The 15,368-nt window shown below is 47.6% G+C and overlaps 1 protein-coding gene across 1 annotated transcript; it reads right to left on the reverse strand.

Annotated features, from left to right (window-relative positions):
* Window positions 1–584: 584 nt before the first annotated feature.
* TMEM179B (transmembrane protein 179B) lies at window positions 585–12,881 on the reverse strand. Its single transcript, XM_033135916.1, has 5 exons — window positions 12,719–12,881; window positions 4,394–4,584; window positions 4,162–4,296; window positions 2,007–2,085; window positions 585–1,354 (listed from the first exon to the last, which is right to left on the reverse strand). Exons 1-5 carry the CDS (start codon window positions 12,815–12,817, stop codon window positions 1,190–1,192), a joined length of 669 nt encoding a protein of 222 aa, XP_032991807.1. The 5' UTR covers window positions 12,818–12,881; the 3' UTR covers window positions 585–1,189.
* Window positions 12,882–15,368: the final 2,487 nt, after the last annotated feature.

Below are 15,368 nucleotides of genomic sequence, written 5' to 3' on the forward strand. Positions count from 1 at the left end.
ATGCTCAGCCATCTGCAAAAACAAGGCCCAGTCCCTTCACAGGAAAAACGCCTCCTCTTAGGAGGGTGCCCAGGCCAGATGCCTGGAGGATGTGAGTTATTGGGACCCAGAGCTGCAAAGCTGAACGGAGCTCAACACTAGCAGCAGGTGAGGGTTCCCTGACCTGTTCCCAGTCCACACAGGTATGAAAATTTGGCTCTTACAGAGACACAGCCCACCTTTCATCCTTTCAGTGGTATAGCATCTGCTTTTAAATGCAAATGTCCAGGTTCAATCCTGGGCATGTCCAGGAAGGACTGGGGGGAAACTCACTGTCTGAAACCCTGAGAGCTGCTGCCAGTCAGTGTAGACAATACTGAGCTAATGAACCAATGTCCTCACTAAGCACAAGAAGATTCCTATCTTCCTACATTGTCCTGTAGCGGAGACTGACCGTTTTCAAGAGGGGCTGAGAATGGGTAGGCGGGAAGTTACAGGACGCTGTTAAACATGGGAAAGAGGCAGATTCTATGGCCCATACGGTAGCCTTCAGGCAATATTAAAAGTCCAGCAACTCACTCCAGAAGGTGCTTGTCCATCTGAAGTTCTTTTAAAAATATATTTTATTGATTTTTGTGAGAAAACAATAGGAACAGGCAAGTTCTCCCTCACTGCAGAGCAGAAGAACAAGCCGTTGGAAAGCTTTTGAGATTCTCCAAAGTACTGTAGGAGAAATTACTGAGTCCAAATGACTACAGAAGTCACTTCAGGTAGTGTTCCGCAGTTTCAGGAAGGCAGACGAAAGATGAGGACCTTGGGGACATTCCTGAACGTACTCCACAAGTCAACTCCAGGTAGCAAGGAAGTCAAAAGACTTTTGCCTTTCCTTTGGCCCATTCTATCTCAAATGTCAAAATTTCCACCTTGGAAATGCAAACATCTGCAGAGCCATTGCTCAAACAGTTAAGCTGCTGGCCACCTTCTGGGTTCTTGCAATTCTGCAATTTTTAGTCGAGCAGCCAAGTTAACGTGAAGGAGTCCATTAGAAGTTAACAGGTGGTTCTTCGGAATGTTTTGCTGTCCGGGCACAATAAGGGAGAGAGACCCCCCTCTTCTATGAAGCTCATGGGAAAGAGAAGGCAAAAGCGGGGTGCCCCAGAGCTGCTCCCTAAAAAGCAGCAGTGATGATAATGTTGGCGATACCCCCACTTCATGATGGCCCACGTGGTCCATCCCCAATGATAGGCGCTGTCTCGTCGTCGGTCCACGTGAGGCCACTGCTCTGAGGGGGCAGGAATGGGAATTTGCCAACACTCTCCAAGTACAGCAGCAACGCCGTCAAACACCAGAAGAAGAAGTTCACCCAGGCAGCCGACTGAAGCCGGGAAAGGAGAAGAATGGGCAAAGTCAGAATGAAAACCAGCTTCGTGCAACCAGGTGCCCTCTAGATGTTTTGGATTTCGACGGCTGTATTGAGCCGTGGACTGTATAGACAGGAGTTGCATTCCAAAACGTTGGGAGGGCACCAGGTTGGGAAAAGCAGCTGTAAATTTTTAATTTCTTATAGTTCATAAAATGTGTGCACCACTGTAGGAAAAAAAACTATCAGTAAAAACAGTTAAAAAACAGCAATAAGCTAAAAACAGATTAAAACACACGTCGGCATTCTAGATCGCTGGGTAGGCTTGTCCAAACCGAAATGTTTTTAGCAGGTGCAGAAAAGGATACAGTGAAGGCGCCTGCCTGCTGTCAAGTGGCAGGGAGTTCCAAAGTGTAGGTGCCACCACACTAAAAGATAAGATGCCGGATGGGTATTGTGTGGCATCTACAATGGTGCATAAAGTTAGTAAACACATTTGTAAGGATGTGGATTATGCTGCCAGAACATGAACAAATTTTAAGTACAGTTAAGACTAGATTTCTGTACCTGGGGGTGTGACTGAGATAAGACCCTTTTGCCAAGGAGAAGCTGAGGAACAGCGACAAATAGCTTCGATTCAATAGTCTGCCATTTAAGGACCACTCACCTCTGCAGTGTAGAGGTTGTCATAAAACCTTGCGGCACGATAGGGCTGGACCCAAGGGCGGTGCTGAGCTTCTTGACAACTACAAGGCGGAAAGCGAGGAGAGACAAGCAAGGGCAGTTAACTCACTGTAGCTGAAAGGTGTCACTCAAGTGAAAACAAGTGCCCAGGAAACTGTTGAGGACCCAGTCAGATTAATGGTCCATCTACCTCAGTGTGGTCTACACTGTCTGGCAGCAGCCCTCCAGGGTTCTAGGCAGGGGGCAATGCCAGTCTTACCTGTAGATGTTGCCAGGGATTCAACCTGGGTTCCCCTTAAAATAGAACAAGGATCTATTTTTGTGTGTGGCATATTATGTAGCCTATTTTTCCGTGTATAAGACGCCCCCATGTGTAAGACGATCCCTATTTTTTTTGAGCCCAAAATAAATTTATTTATATACTTAATTGCAACATTCCATGCATAAGATGACCCCCAATTTTAAACTTAAAAAAATTGGGGGGAAATATAGTCTTATACACGGAAAAATACAGTATATATAATTTTCATATCTGAAGTATTCTATAATAACATGAATACAATGCATTATTTACCTACACATATTTATCCATATAATCTAGAATAACAATGGGAACTTCTATCTAAAAGCATAGAAATATGATGCAAACCCCATTGCACAAGTCCCTTTATTTACTACTGTACTTTATTCATATAATACTAATATACAGCAAATAATCTCATACACACATTATTTATATAATACTAAGGCAGTAGTATATGTCGACCCTTGCTGACAAAGGTCCGTATAGTTAAAGCTATGGTTTTCCCAGTAGTAATGTATGGAAGTGAGAGCTGGACCATAAAGAAGGCTGATCGCCGAAGAATTGATGCTTTAGAATTATGGTGCTGGAGGAGACTCTTGAGAGTCCCATGGATCGCAAGAAGATCAAACCTATCCATTCTCAAGGAAATCGGCCCTGAGTGCTCACTAGAAGGACAGATCCTGAAGTTGAAGCTCCAGTACTTTGGCCACCTCATGAGAAGAGAAGACTCTCTGGAAAAGACCCTGATGTTGGGAAAGATGGAGGGCACAAGGAGAAGGGGACGACAGAGGATGAGATGGTTGGACAGTGTTCTCGAAGCGACTGGCATGAGTTTGGCCAAACTGTGGGAGGCAGTGGAGGATAGGGGTGCCTGGCGTGCTCTGGTCCATGCGGATACGAAGAGTCGGACACGACTGAACGACTGAACAACAACAAGGCAGTAAATAATATCTCGTGCGTGTTTGTGTGTGTGTGTGTCACATTTAAATAGGAACCTGCTTTCTCAGTATTGTCTACACAGATCGGCAATGGCTCTCCAGAGTTTCAGACTGGAATCTCTCCTACTCCTACTGGGTGATCCCAGGGATTGAATGTGGGACCTTCTGCATTCAAAGCAGATGCTCTACCACTGAGCTACAGCCTGTCATGCAAATTACACCCCCCCCCCCCACCGGCATCTTGTATTCCCTGAGTTCAGGATTTTAGAGGTATAGCAGACAGGCCACATCCAGACCTACATTTATTGTGGAGGGTGCCTACGTAAACCACTACCTATTTAAAGTCGCCTGCCCATCAAAACGATTTCCTAGCAGGCAGACATGCGGTACTCTGATATCATTTACCCCAAGGCTTCTGAGCCAGACTATCCGCTGATGATAATGGAGCTTGTATAACTTAAGCTATCAAGGCAAAAAGACCTTGTGAGATCTCAGCTGCTTTCCAATTAAATAAATAAGTTTCACTAAAAAACTAACCAAGAGAGAATTAACCAAAGACTTCCGGTTGTTGAGCCCAAAGCCCAGAGGGAAAAAGAGCGGGGGGGGGGAGACTTCTGAGAGAAACAAATATATCGAGCCATTAATACACGGACCACATTAATACAATACATCTAATGTGCTAAGATGCCACTTTAAACAGTCATGGCTTCCCACCAAAGGATCCTGGACCAATCACTGCCTCTCAGCTTGACCTACCTCACAGCCTGGCTGTGAGGATTCAACAAGGAAGGGGGAAGAACCAGGCCCACCACCTTAAGCTCCTTTGAGAAAAGGTGAGCTATAAAGGCAACCAACCAATCAATCCAAGCGAGGACTGAGCATCTTTTGGCACTTGCCTCGGTGCAGCAGCAGAAGTATGAATGGACCCACAGAGAGCATCCATGCCGACCCGAAGAATGCAGGCCGAGATGAGCAAGAAGAAGAGGACCACGGCTGAGATAACCAAGAACACCTTGACCCACACGTCACCCCTGCGGGAGAGAGACACAGGACAGGGGCTGTCAAGAATAAGCCAAACCCAACCCAACTGGAAACCTCCCCATTTCGCTCCCCGCCTTCGCGACTCACGACTGTCTCTCGCTGTTGCTGAAGCAGGAAATGTAGATGCTGCGGAGAAGAGCCACGAAGGACGAAATGGCGGCCAGGAGGGAGATGGCTGAGACGAAGTAGCAAAGCGAGACGTGGCTGGAAGTGGTTAAGCTCAGAGTCCCGTTGTAGCGCACAGACCCATACAGGATGCACTGGCCACCAAACTCCCCCTGGAAGGAAGAGAGGGATAAAGTGAGAAAGGATGGGGATTCCTCCTAAAAGCCATAAAAGGACTGCTGCTGCCTCTGCTTTGCTGCTGGTTGCTGCTGCCCAGGAGGACTCCCCTGCCTGAGTGCCTGAGGGCCCCGTTCCTGCCACTCACCATCTGGCCCAGGGCGGGGCCTGGTAAGGCCTCAAAAGGACTGCTGCTGCCTCTGCTTTGCTGCTGGTTGCTGCTGCCCAGGAGGACCCCCCTGCCTGAGTGCCTGAGTGCTGCTGCTGTCCAGCTCTTTTTTAAATGTTTTTTTTCTTTTTTCTTTTTTTTCTTAAATGTTTTAAAATGTTTCTATTATTATTATTATTATTTCTTTTCATCTTTTTAAGTTTTCTTGTTGTGGGGGTGGGATAGATGTTTAGTGGGGTTTTGAGTTTTGTATAATTTTGGTTACTTGTAATTTTTATAGTTTTTGGTTTGTATTGTTGTGTTTTGTTTTCTGTTTTTATATAGGTTTAATTTTGTTCTTAAGGGGTGGGGTCAGGGCTGCCTGGGAGGGGGTCCCGGCCAACAAAATGGCTGGGGCAGGTTCCACAGGGTGGGATGCACTGGGACAACCGATCTCAGTGATCACGGGCAGGAGGAGGAGTTACGCTAAGACCAGACCATGTCATTGCCGAGGAGGCAGGTTTAGTCGTTGTCTGAGGACTATTCCTGCCTCCGGGTCTGGTCCTGACCGGACGGATACTGGATTCAGCAAGGGATACCCACATGACCTGAAGATGCTGCTGTGCAATGCCAGGTCAATGTTGAATAAAACCACTGCCATCCACGACTTGATTGTGGATGGTGGACTTGACCTGGCATGTGTAACAGAGACTTGGTTGGATGAAGCGGATGGGCCTGTCCTTGCCGCTGCTTGTCCACCAGGTTTCTCTTACGCACAGCAACCCAGGCCATCTGGGCGGGGAGGGGGGGTTGCAGTGATTTTTAGGAAGTCATTAGTTTGCACCAGGCGTCCTATTGGGAAGACCCAGTTCTCTGAGTGCATGTTCTGGAAGTTGGGCAATAGGGGCAGTACAGGATTCCTTTTGGTGTACCGACCTCCCCGCTGCACCAAGGATTCCCTGCCCGAGCTGCTTCAGGTCGTGGCGGATGTTCTCCTGGAGTCACCTAGTTTGGTCGTCCTAGGGGATTTTAACATCCATGCCGACACGACCTTACAAGGGGCCGCTCGGGACTTCATGGAAAGCATGGCCTCCATGGGGCTGTCCCTGAATAAGTCTGGTCCAACTCATAGCCGAGGACATGCCATAGACCTGGTATTCACCTCTATGGATGTTGGTGATCTGACATTAAAAAAAAGTGAAACTAAAGAAGTGCCATGGTCAGATCACTTCCTGGTACAACTGGACTTCTCCGCAACCCTTCCCCTCTGCAGGGAGGTGGGACCAATTCGGATGGTCCGCCCCCGCCACTTAATGGATCCAAATGGTTTCCAGAGAGTGGTAGGGGATACTTTATCCCATGTTGATGGCCTTTCAGCCGATTCCCTGGTGGCCCGCTGGAATGTGGAGCTAACCAGGGCTATTGACTGTTTGGCTCCGAAGCGCCCTCTCCGGTTGCATGGAGCCCGGACAGCCCCGTGGTTTTCCCCGGAGCTGAGGGCGATGAAACAATCGTTGAGACGGCTAGAGCGCCGGTGGCAGAAAACCCATTCTGAATCCGACCGAACACAGGTTAGAGCTCAACGTCGAGCCTACCAAGTGGCGATAGCGACGGCGAAGAAGACTTTCTTCACCGCCTCTATTGCATCTGCGGAAAATAGCAGCAGGAGACTCTTTCAGGTGGTTCGGAATCTATCGGAGCCACCTTCGTCATCGGGGCCTGGTAGGGACCCCAAGATCTCCTGCAATGCGTTTGCAAAGTTTTTTGCAGATAAAATCGCTCAGATTCGGAAAGAGATAGACTCCACCGTGGGAGCAGGGCCAGGGCGGGAGAGTGCCAGAGTCCTGTCTAGTCCAGTTGCGTGGGATCAATTTCAGTCTGTTACCTCCGAGGATGTGGACAGGCTGCTTGGACGAGTGAAACCAACCACCTGTCTCCTTGATCCTTGCCCATCCTGGCTTATAAAAGCTAGCCGGGAGGGGCTGGGCGATGGGCTGCGCGGGGTGGTGAATGCTTCCCTCTGTGAGGGAGCCTTCCCAGCCCCGCTGAAAGAGGCGGTCATTAAACCGCTTCTTAAAAAAACATCTTTAGACCCGGCCAATATGGCCAACTATCGCCCAGTCTCAAATCTACCATTCTTGGGCAAGGTGATTGAGAGGGTGGTTGCTGAACAACTCCAGGCACGCCTGGAAGAAGCGAACCATTTGGATCCCTTCCAATCGGGATTCAGGCCTCACCATGGGACTGAAACCGCCTTGGTCGCGCTGGTCGATGATCTCCGGCGGGCTAGGGACAAAGGTGAGAGCTGTTTCCTAGTTCTGCTGGATCTCTCAGCGGCCTTTGACACCATCGACCATAACATCCTTCTAGACCGGCTAGAGGGGTTGGGAGCTGGAGGCACTGTTATACAGTGGTTCCGCTCCTTCCTCCTGGGCCGTGTTCAGAAAGTGGTGGTGGGGGATGAGTGTTCAGACCCCTGGGCTCTCACTTGTGGGGTGCCTCAGGGTTCTGTCCTCTCCCCCATGCTTTTTAATATCTATATGAAGCCGCTGGGAGAGATCATCAGGGGGTTTGGGCTGGGTGTTCATCAGTATGCGGATGATACCCAGCTCTACCTCTCTTTCAAATCAGAACCAGTGAAGGCCGTGAAGGTCCTGTGTGAGTGCCTGGAGGCGGTTGGAGGATGGATGGCGGCTAACAGATTGAGGTTGAATCCTGACAAGACAGAAGTACTGTTCTTGGGGGACAGGAGGAGGGCAGGTGTGGAGGATTCCCTGGTCCTGAATGGGGTAACTGTGCCCCTGAAGGACCAGGTGCGCAGCCTGGGAGTCATTTTGGACTCACAGCTGTCCATGGAAGCGCAGGTTAATTCTGTATCCAGGGCAGCTGTCTACCAGCTCCACCTGGTACGCAGGCTGAGACCCTACCTGCCCGCGGACTGTCTCACCAAAGTGGTGCATGCTCTGGTTATCTCCCGCTTGGACTACTGCAATGCGCTCTATGTGGGGCTACCTTTGAAGGTGACCCGGAAACTGCAATTAATCCAAAATGCGGCAGCTAGACTGGTGACTGGGAGTGGCCGCCGAGACCACATAACACCGGTCCTGAGAGATCTGCATTGGCTCCCAGTACGTTTCCGAGCACAATTCAAAGTGTTGGTGCTGACCTTTAAAGCCCTAAACGGCCTCGGTCCTGTATACCTGAAGGAGCGTCTCCACCCCCATGATTCAGCCCGGACACTGAGATCCAGCGCCGAGGGCCTTCTGTCTGTTCCCTCACTGCGAGAAGCAAAACTACAGGGAACCAGGCAGAGGGCCTTCTCGGTAGTGGCGCCCGCCCTGTGGAACGCCCTCCCATCACAGGTCAGGGAAATAAACAACTACCTGACATTCAGAAAAAACCTGAAGGCAGCCCTTTTTAGGGAAGTTTTTAATGTTTGATATTGTTGTATTTGGTTTCTGTTGGAAGCCGCCCAGAGTGGCTGGGGAAATCCAGCCAGATGGGCGGGGTACAAATAATAAATATTATTATTATTATTACCAAGGGAGCCACCGCTGAGAAGGCCCTGTCATGGATCCATGTCAACCAAGCAGCCCCCACAGGCGACACCAACAACACCCCTTCCCCTGCCCACTGTACTGTCTGAGGTGGCTGACAATGGGGAGGGTACTCTTTTAGCTATTTGGGTCCCGAGCCTATTGCACAAAGGCAAAATTTACAGCCACAGCCTGCCCACTTTTACTTTCAGCCCCGCCCACCACTGGCACCTGCCACACCACCTGAAGGGGCATCTGCCCCTTGGGCTGAAAGGGCTCCCCAATCCTGCCCTAGACAGTACATGCATCGCCGCCGCCACCCCTTTTGCAGGGTGGGTGGGTTACATCCTGGGGGCCCCACCCACGTAAGTGAAAAGTGGGGAGCACCCTCTAAACACCCTTTAAATGCCCTCTCTGATGCACCCCCTGCAATCCAGACCAAAAATACTGTACCCAAAAATATCCACAGCTAGAATGGAAGCTCTGGAGCCGGCTGGAAGCTCTAGGAATCGTGGAAAAGTGGGGCTGTAGCTGTGTAACCCCTTGCGTACACTGGGGGGGGGGGCGCTGAGCAGCCTAAAAAGCCCCACTGCACCTCCCATCCCCCTGGACTCAGAAAATCCTCTTCTGATGCCACGAAGACTCTCCAGCTCTCTCCCGCCATTTCCAGGTTTGAATCTATATACTTATTTATTTCCCGGTGCCGCACGTAAAGGCTGTCGCGTGCGAGTCGATGCCTGTAGCATATGCAGGCAGAAGAGAAATAAACCCACAGTGACCGCTTCTTCTGTCGCTTCCTTAACGTGGATGGCAAGTTCCTCGGACTTGTTCTCTCAGAAATTGCAGAAAGCCACGTACTTCCAAGAAAAAAGATTAAAGGCAACTCCCCATTTATGTGGGGGCTACGTTCCAAGGTACCACACGTTTAAGTGAAATCGCACTGGGAGCACCATTGAAAAAGCCTGTAAACACCCTCTGGAAACCTTTGAAAAACCCTTAAAAAAACAACAACCCAAAAATCCAGCAAACTCCATCACAATCACTCCCCCCAAACCTCCTTCCTCCGCACTCCAATTCTCCACAGGCCTCAAAGGTTGGTGCAAAGGTTCATGGGATTGCTAGGTGCTGTTTTTTGCACAATTTTTTGCCATTTTCACACTATTTTTGCCCCCTTTTGTGCCACTTCACAGTAATGCACACAGTTTGGGTGGTGCACGCCTTGAACACACATAAATGGGGGGTGGGGTTGCCTGTACTATGCTAGAAAAGGCAGGTGAGAGCATTGCTTGATTCCTAGCTTGGCCTGTCAGAAAGGCCATTTGGCCCATGGCAATGGTCTCAACAGGGGGCGTCAAATTTAGACACTTCTTTTTTCAGGAACTTGAGCAGATTGAGTGTTTGGGGGGAGGAGGGAGGCTTGTTTAATTTCATTGTACACAGGTTGTGCAATGACAATAAAGGTATTATTATTATTATTATTATTATTATTATTATTATTATTATTATTTTATGCATAATGGACCCAAATGTGACATACTCTCTCAGGCAGAAAAGCATTTACTGTATTTCATTTTTTAAAAATCCTGTTATGTCTCAATCTCTTTTCGGTGCTTTATTTTGTGTTTGGGTTATTGACAGCCTTATTTTTATTACAGCTAGTTGCCTCAAAGGCTGAAAGTGCCTCGGGGCCCTATGGAACTCCTTGCTACAAGAACCAGAGAGTTCTCTGCTTCACGTTTTGAAAATATAATGTTTAGTGTGCATGTGGTTCTTTAAAAAAAGTTAATTTCATTACCCCCAGCAACTAATAATGGTGTTGCTTGCGCAATCTGTGTTGAAGCTGTTGATGATGAAAGGAAGCAAGTGTGGTTTAACCGTTACAAGGAGCAGCAGAAACCCAGGCTGAGATCATGAACAGAACAGTCTTTCTCTCTCTCATTCTCTCTCTCCCCACTTAACCTACCTCACAGGTTTGTGGCGAGGATTAAAGGAGGGGGAACCCCTTGAGGTCTTTGAAAGAACACGACATATAAATGCAATAAACAACTTTTGTGGTTGTTCTAATAAAGGATACGTTTTTTAAAATTACTTCACAACTGTTGACTAAAATTAGTGTGGCAGCACCAACAATGGAACTCCCTGCCTATTGATATCAGGCAGGAACCTTCACTGTATTTTTTTCTCGTGCCTGCTGAAGGCATTCTTATTTAGACAAGCCCATCCAGATTTTAAGAATTTTTTTATTTTATTTTAAATTTATAATAAAAACAATAAGAAAAACAAAACAATAACCCCCACTCCCACAGATGAACTTCCCTGGGGAGAGCATTCCACAATTTTTAATTTGTTTTAGTTTATTCTATTGTGATCTTAGCTTTCTGTTGTTTCAAATTGTAAAGAAAAAAGTGTGTTGAGAAAGAAAAAAGTGTGTTGCAGGGCTCTTACGTTATCTTGATGATAATTTTGGTATTTTTAAAACTGCTCTGAGCAACAAATCAACAAAACAACAACAACAACAACAACTGCATCTGCTCCAACCCCTCCCTGATTGCCTGAGCAATTTCATCTGTTCCATGGCCATTTACTCTTAGACTTGTCAACCCCAGGCTGAGAATTTTGCCTCTTCTTTCCTCCAAACCATTGTGCCCAGGGAAAGAGCCAGTGCAACTATTGTTGTTCAGTCGTTCAGTCGTGTCCGACTCTTCGTGACCCCATGGACCAGAGCACGCCAGGCACCCCTATCCTCCACTGCCTCCCACAGTTTGGCCAAACTCATGCCAGTCCCTTCAAGAACACTGTGCAACCATCTCATCCTCTGTTGTCCCCTTCTCCTTGTGCCCTCCATCTTTCCCAACATCAGGGTCTTTTCCAAAGAGTCTTCTCTTCTCATGAGGTGGCCAAAGTACTGGAGCCTCAACTTCAGGATCTGTCCTTCCAGTGAACACTCAGGGCTGATTTCCTTCAGAATGGATAGGTTTGATCTTCTTGCGATCCATGGGACTCTCAAGAGTCTCCTCCAGCACCATAATTCAAAAGCATCCATTCTTCGGCGATCAGTCTTCTTTATGGTCCAGCTCTCACTTCCATACATTACTACTGGGAAAAACATAGCTTTAACTATACGGACCTTTGTCGGCAAGGTGATGTCTCTGCTTTTTAAGATGCTGTCTAGGTTTGTCATTGCTTTAATCCCAAGAAGCAGGAGTCTTTTAATTTCGTGACTGCTGTCACCATCTGCAGTGATCATGGAGCCCCAGAAAGTAAAATCTCTCACTGCCTCCATTTCTTCCCCTTCTTTTTGCCAGGAGCTGATGGGTGCAACTATAGGCCATCCCAAAACAAGGGAGTGTTCATCCGCACAGGCCAGTAAGGTGAGTGCCAAGCACATGTGACACAGGCCAGGAAGGCTGTCGGGTGAAAGTGCTCCTGGCAGCAAAAGGATTTGTGCAGGAAGTCAGCCAAACTCTCACTCAGCTGACGAGCATTAATGCGCACGGCTGATGCTCATATGACACGACACCACAGCGCCTGCTTTTTAAAAATATGCAAGTTTGGTGCATTATTATAAATCTTTTGCAACAATCCGAGGTTGGGTCAGTAGCTGTGAGCTCAGATTTTCCCAGTTCCCAACAGAAAACCTTTGGAACCATTTTTTTCAGAAGCCTTTGTGGCCTTTCCAGCAAAACAGCAGACTTCCAAAGCTATTTGCAAGGAATGAAGCCGCTTAGGCGAAACCAGTTTCAAGTTGGCATAACTGTTTTGTGTAGCTGCCTCTTGTTACAGCAGGGCTGGGTGGTGGTATGAATAGGAAGGCTCATGAGGACTAGAGACTTGGCCGAGTGCAAAAATTGTTTAAAAAAACAACAAAACTTTCCAGCTCTGCTGAAACTCTCCACCACCCAAGGTAGCTCAGGGAAGTCTGAATGCAAACTCAGAAAGGCAATAATAGACGAGTTGGGGATTGCATTTTAATTTTTTAAAAATCAGGTGCATGTGACACCCTCTGATTTGGAAGCTCTCCTCCTCTCACCCCATGCATGCAAAGGTTGGGTGTTCGGCGGTTATAAAAGTACACTGTTTTTCTAAAGAGGTTCTGGCGCTCAAAAGCCAACATGGAAGAGGAGATGAATTCTAAGCCACCTTGTGAAACATAAATTGCTCTCTGCATGCACTCAGGGGTGCCCTTTCTTTTTGATACGTTACAAGCAAAAATGCTGGACACTCTGCACATTGGCAGGCCCAACGGTGCAGCTCTGGTCGTGCACAGCCACTCCCTCCTCTGCGCTCAAGCGAAAGCCCGGCGCCCTCTTCACGTGCTCAGAAGCACTCTCGCGCCACTAAGCGGTGGCTCTTTAACGGGACAAGCGCAAAAGCGCAGGAGAACTTTTTTTTTTTGCCCGGGATGGGATGGTAAAGGGAGACTTTGCGGGTCCGGGATTGCCTTACCTGGGTGACGGTGAGGGCGGAGGAGCAAATGACTCCGCACAGGAAGGCGGCGGCGTTCAGGGCCAGCTCGACCAGGAGCAGCCCGGACAGCTGCGCCATCTTCCAGCCGACAGTGCTGGGAAGGGGCTGCCCGGCTGCCGGTCTCCGCCCCGTCGGAGGGGAGGAGAGAGGAGAGGCGTCGTCAGCGCTCGAGGGTTGAGGGTTGCCTGCCGGGACCTCAAAGCCTTTGGCGCTGCACGCAGGCAGGCAGTCCAACAGCACCGGTGGGCTTTCAGCCTGACAGCAGCACTAAAGTTAATTGGCAAAGACGCGCCAAGTTTACTTCTTTATTTATTGCATTTATATTATAACCAGAGTCGGATTCAGGTTTGATGAAGCCCTAAGCTACTGAAGGTAACGGGGCCCTTTATATGTTCAGCTGTCCTTTGTCAACAACAAATTGTCGCTGTTTGTGTTGAATACATGCTACAGTATATGGTAATTTAGGGACCTAATAGGTATCTGAAGCCATTTGCACATGTTGCCATGCAATTAGTCCACGCAGAATGTAGGCACCCTATATATAGAAATGAGCAAACCAGTGATATTTTAGGGAGCGGACTAGCAGGCAGGGCCCATTACTTACATAATAGGAGCCAACACAACACAAAACATTGTTGCTGTAGGTTTTATTTTGTTTTTTATCTTAAGTTTTTTTTCCCTTTAAATTTTGTGGGGGGGGGGCCAAGAGAGTGGGCCCTAACCTATAGCTTGTTCAGCTTATATGTAAATCCGGCACTGATTATCACACACACATGAGAGGGTCTTTTTCCGTTGCATTTTATATTTCTTGCATTTTCTGAGCAGCTCATATAGTTCCCCCCTTCCTCACAAGCCTGTGTAATAGATGAGAGGCAGTGGCTGCTCAACAGAGCTGGTGAAACAGGTGAAAAGCAGAATCAGGATAGGTGAGAATTACAACACCTTTGGAAAGGCTAAATTTTTAGGGTGGCAGGTTGTATGGTGTTGAGAAAGCAGGCAGAGAATATCCCCGTTTGTTTAAAGAGTAGAACTGAAAATGACTGGGAGATCAGTCATTCAGGACAGACAAAAGAATATTTTCACATATAGATCTGTGGAACTCACTGCCACAGGAATGAAGACCACTGACTTAATGGCTTTTAAATTATACATTTCAATGTTTGTCTATGATGACTTTAAATTATCATAATGTTCACAAAATCAAACTGAGGTATTTGTTGGATTGTCATTATTTTGAAATGGTTTATTATTTTATTGCTATTGCAATGAAGTATTGATGTGTATTTTTGTTTAGGGGGGTGATGCTCTGAGCATATTTATATGGAAAAGCAGAATACAAATTTAAATAATAGTCACAGTAATAATTAAAAATGAAAGGGCTGACTTCGTAGAAGACAACTTCTTATATTATGATTTACCAACTGGATTACAAACGCGAAGTTCCAAAATACTCATGTGTTCAACCAATAAGGGAAACTTTTTTTGGGGGGGGGGAGTGCTGAAGGAAGAGAAGAGAGACACACACAAAGGATGAGCTTTTTATTTTATTTTATAAAAAGCACCTCCTGTAGAATATTCTCATGCACTCACTGTAAGCCTGCCCCTCCCCACGTCCACAGCTACCCTGAAGGACCCCTCCCAAAACTTTTAGTGGCTTCCTAAAAAAAAGCAAGACCCCCCGCCACTAGTGAATCTGACACTTTGCTTTGTCTCACTCAGTCCAGGGCTACATATGGACTGTACATTTAAGGCACACCCCTACACAAACAATCTTGGGAATTGTAGTTTGGCCCTTCACAGAACTAGAATTCCCAGTACCCTTAACAAACTAGCTTCCAGGATTCTTTTGGGGGAAGAACACGATTTTAATTATAAGATTGCAGCATTGCAAGAGTTGGAAGGGACCCCAAGTGTAATCTGGTCTACCCCCTCCCCGCAATGTAGGAATCCTGCCCACAGCCATCCCCGGATGGACTCGGCCCACCAACCTTCTGGTTAACAGCATGACCCACTGTGACATCAGTTTATAAAAAGATCAGGGAAATAAAGGGCTATTTTATTCATTCTCTCTTTCAGTAGGGGAATGGGGGGGGGGAGAACCGGAGCCCCCATTTCAAACATAGTTTCCCACTGCAAAGGAAAACAGGTCGAGAGCACTCTGTGGTCATAGAAGAAAAAGGAGGCTGAGTATTTCCTCGGTGCCTTGACAGGCAGACGCCTAGAGGAGTCTTGGTCAGTGTGTGGTAGCCGAGCCTGCTGGGAGTTGTAGTTCAAAACAACTGGAGACCAGCACATTAGTGAAGGCCGGCCAAAAGCCTTGCCCCAAACACAAATCCTTCCCCCTTCACAGTTCCGGAGTTTTTAAAACCAGCTCTGTTCTCCTGCCCCCAACGTCTCCCACAAGCGGCGATGAAATTGTGCCCCTCAAAAGAAGCAGAGCCAATAAAAGAGAAGTCCCAAATTGCCAGGAATAAAACACAAGAGGCCGCCGCTCTACCTGAGAAAGGTTGTGGCCCTTAAAAAATGGCATTGGCTAAAGATTAAGAGATGGCAAGTATTGGGGGAGGGAAGCCACATGGCTGTATGATTTGTTTTCTTTGTTTGGTTATTATTTTGTATTTTTATTTCC

Source organism: Lacerta agilis, chromosome 17, assembly GCF_009819535.1.
Source record: "Lacerta agilis isolate rLacAgi1 chromosome 17, rLacAgi1.pri, whole genome shotgun sequence".
NCBI classification, from domain to species: Eukaryota; Metazoa; Chordata; class Lepidosauria; order Squamata; family Lacertidae; genus Lacerta; species Lacerta agilis.

Coding starts and splice junctions, on each gene's coding strand:
- TMEM179B (XM_033135916.1), bottom strand. CDS start 12,817: ATGGCGCAGCTGTCCGGGCTGCTCCTGGTCGAGCTGGCCCTGAACGCC. Junction 4,585..12,718: donor CCGCCCTCACCGTCACCCAG/GTAAGGCAATCC, acceptor TCTTCCTTCCAG/GGGGAGTTTGGTGGCCAGTG. Junction 2,086..4,161: donor ACTTCTGCTGCTGCACCGAG/GCAAGTGCCAAA, acceptor TCCGCCTTGTAG/TTGTCAAGAAGCTCAGCACC.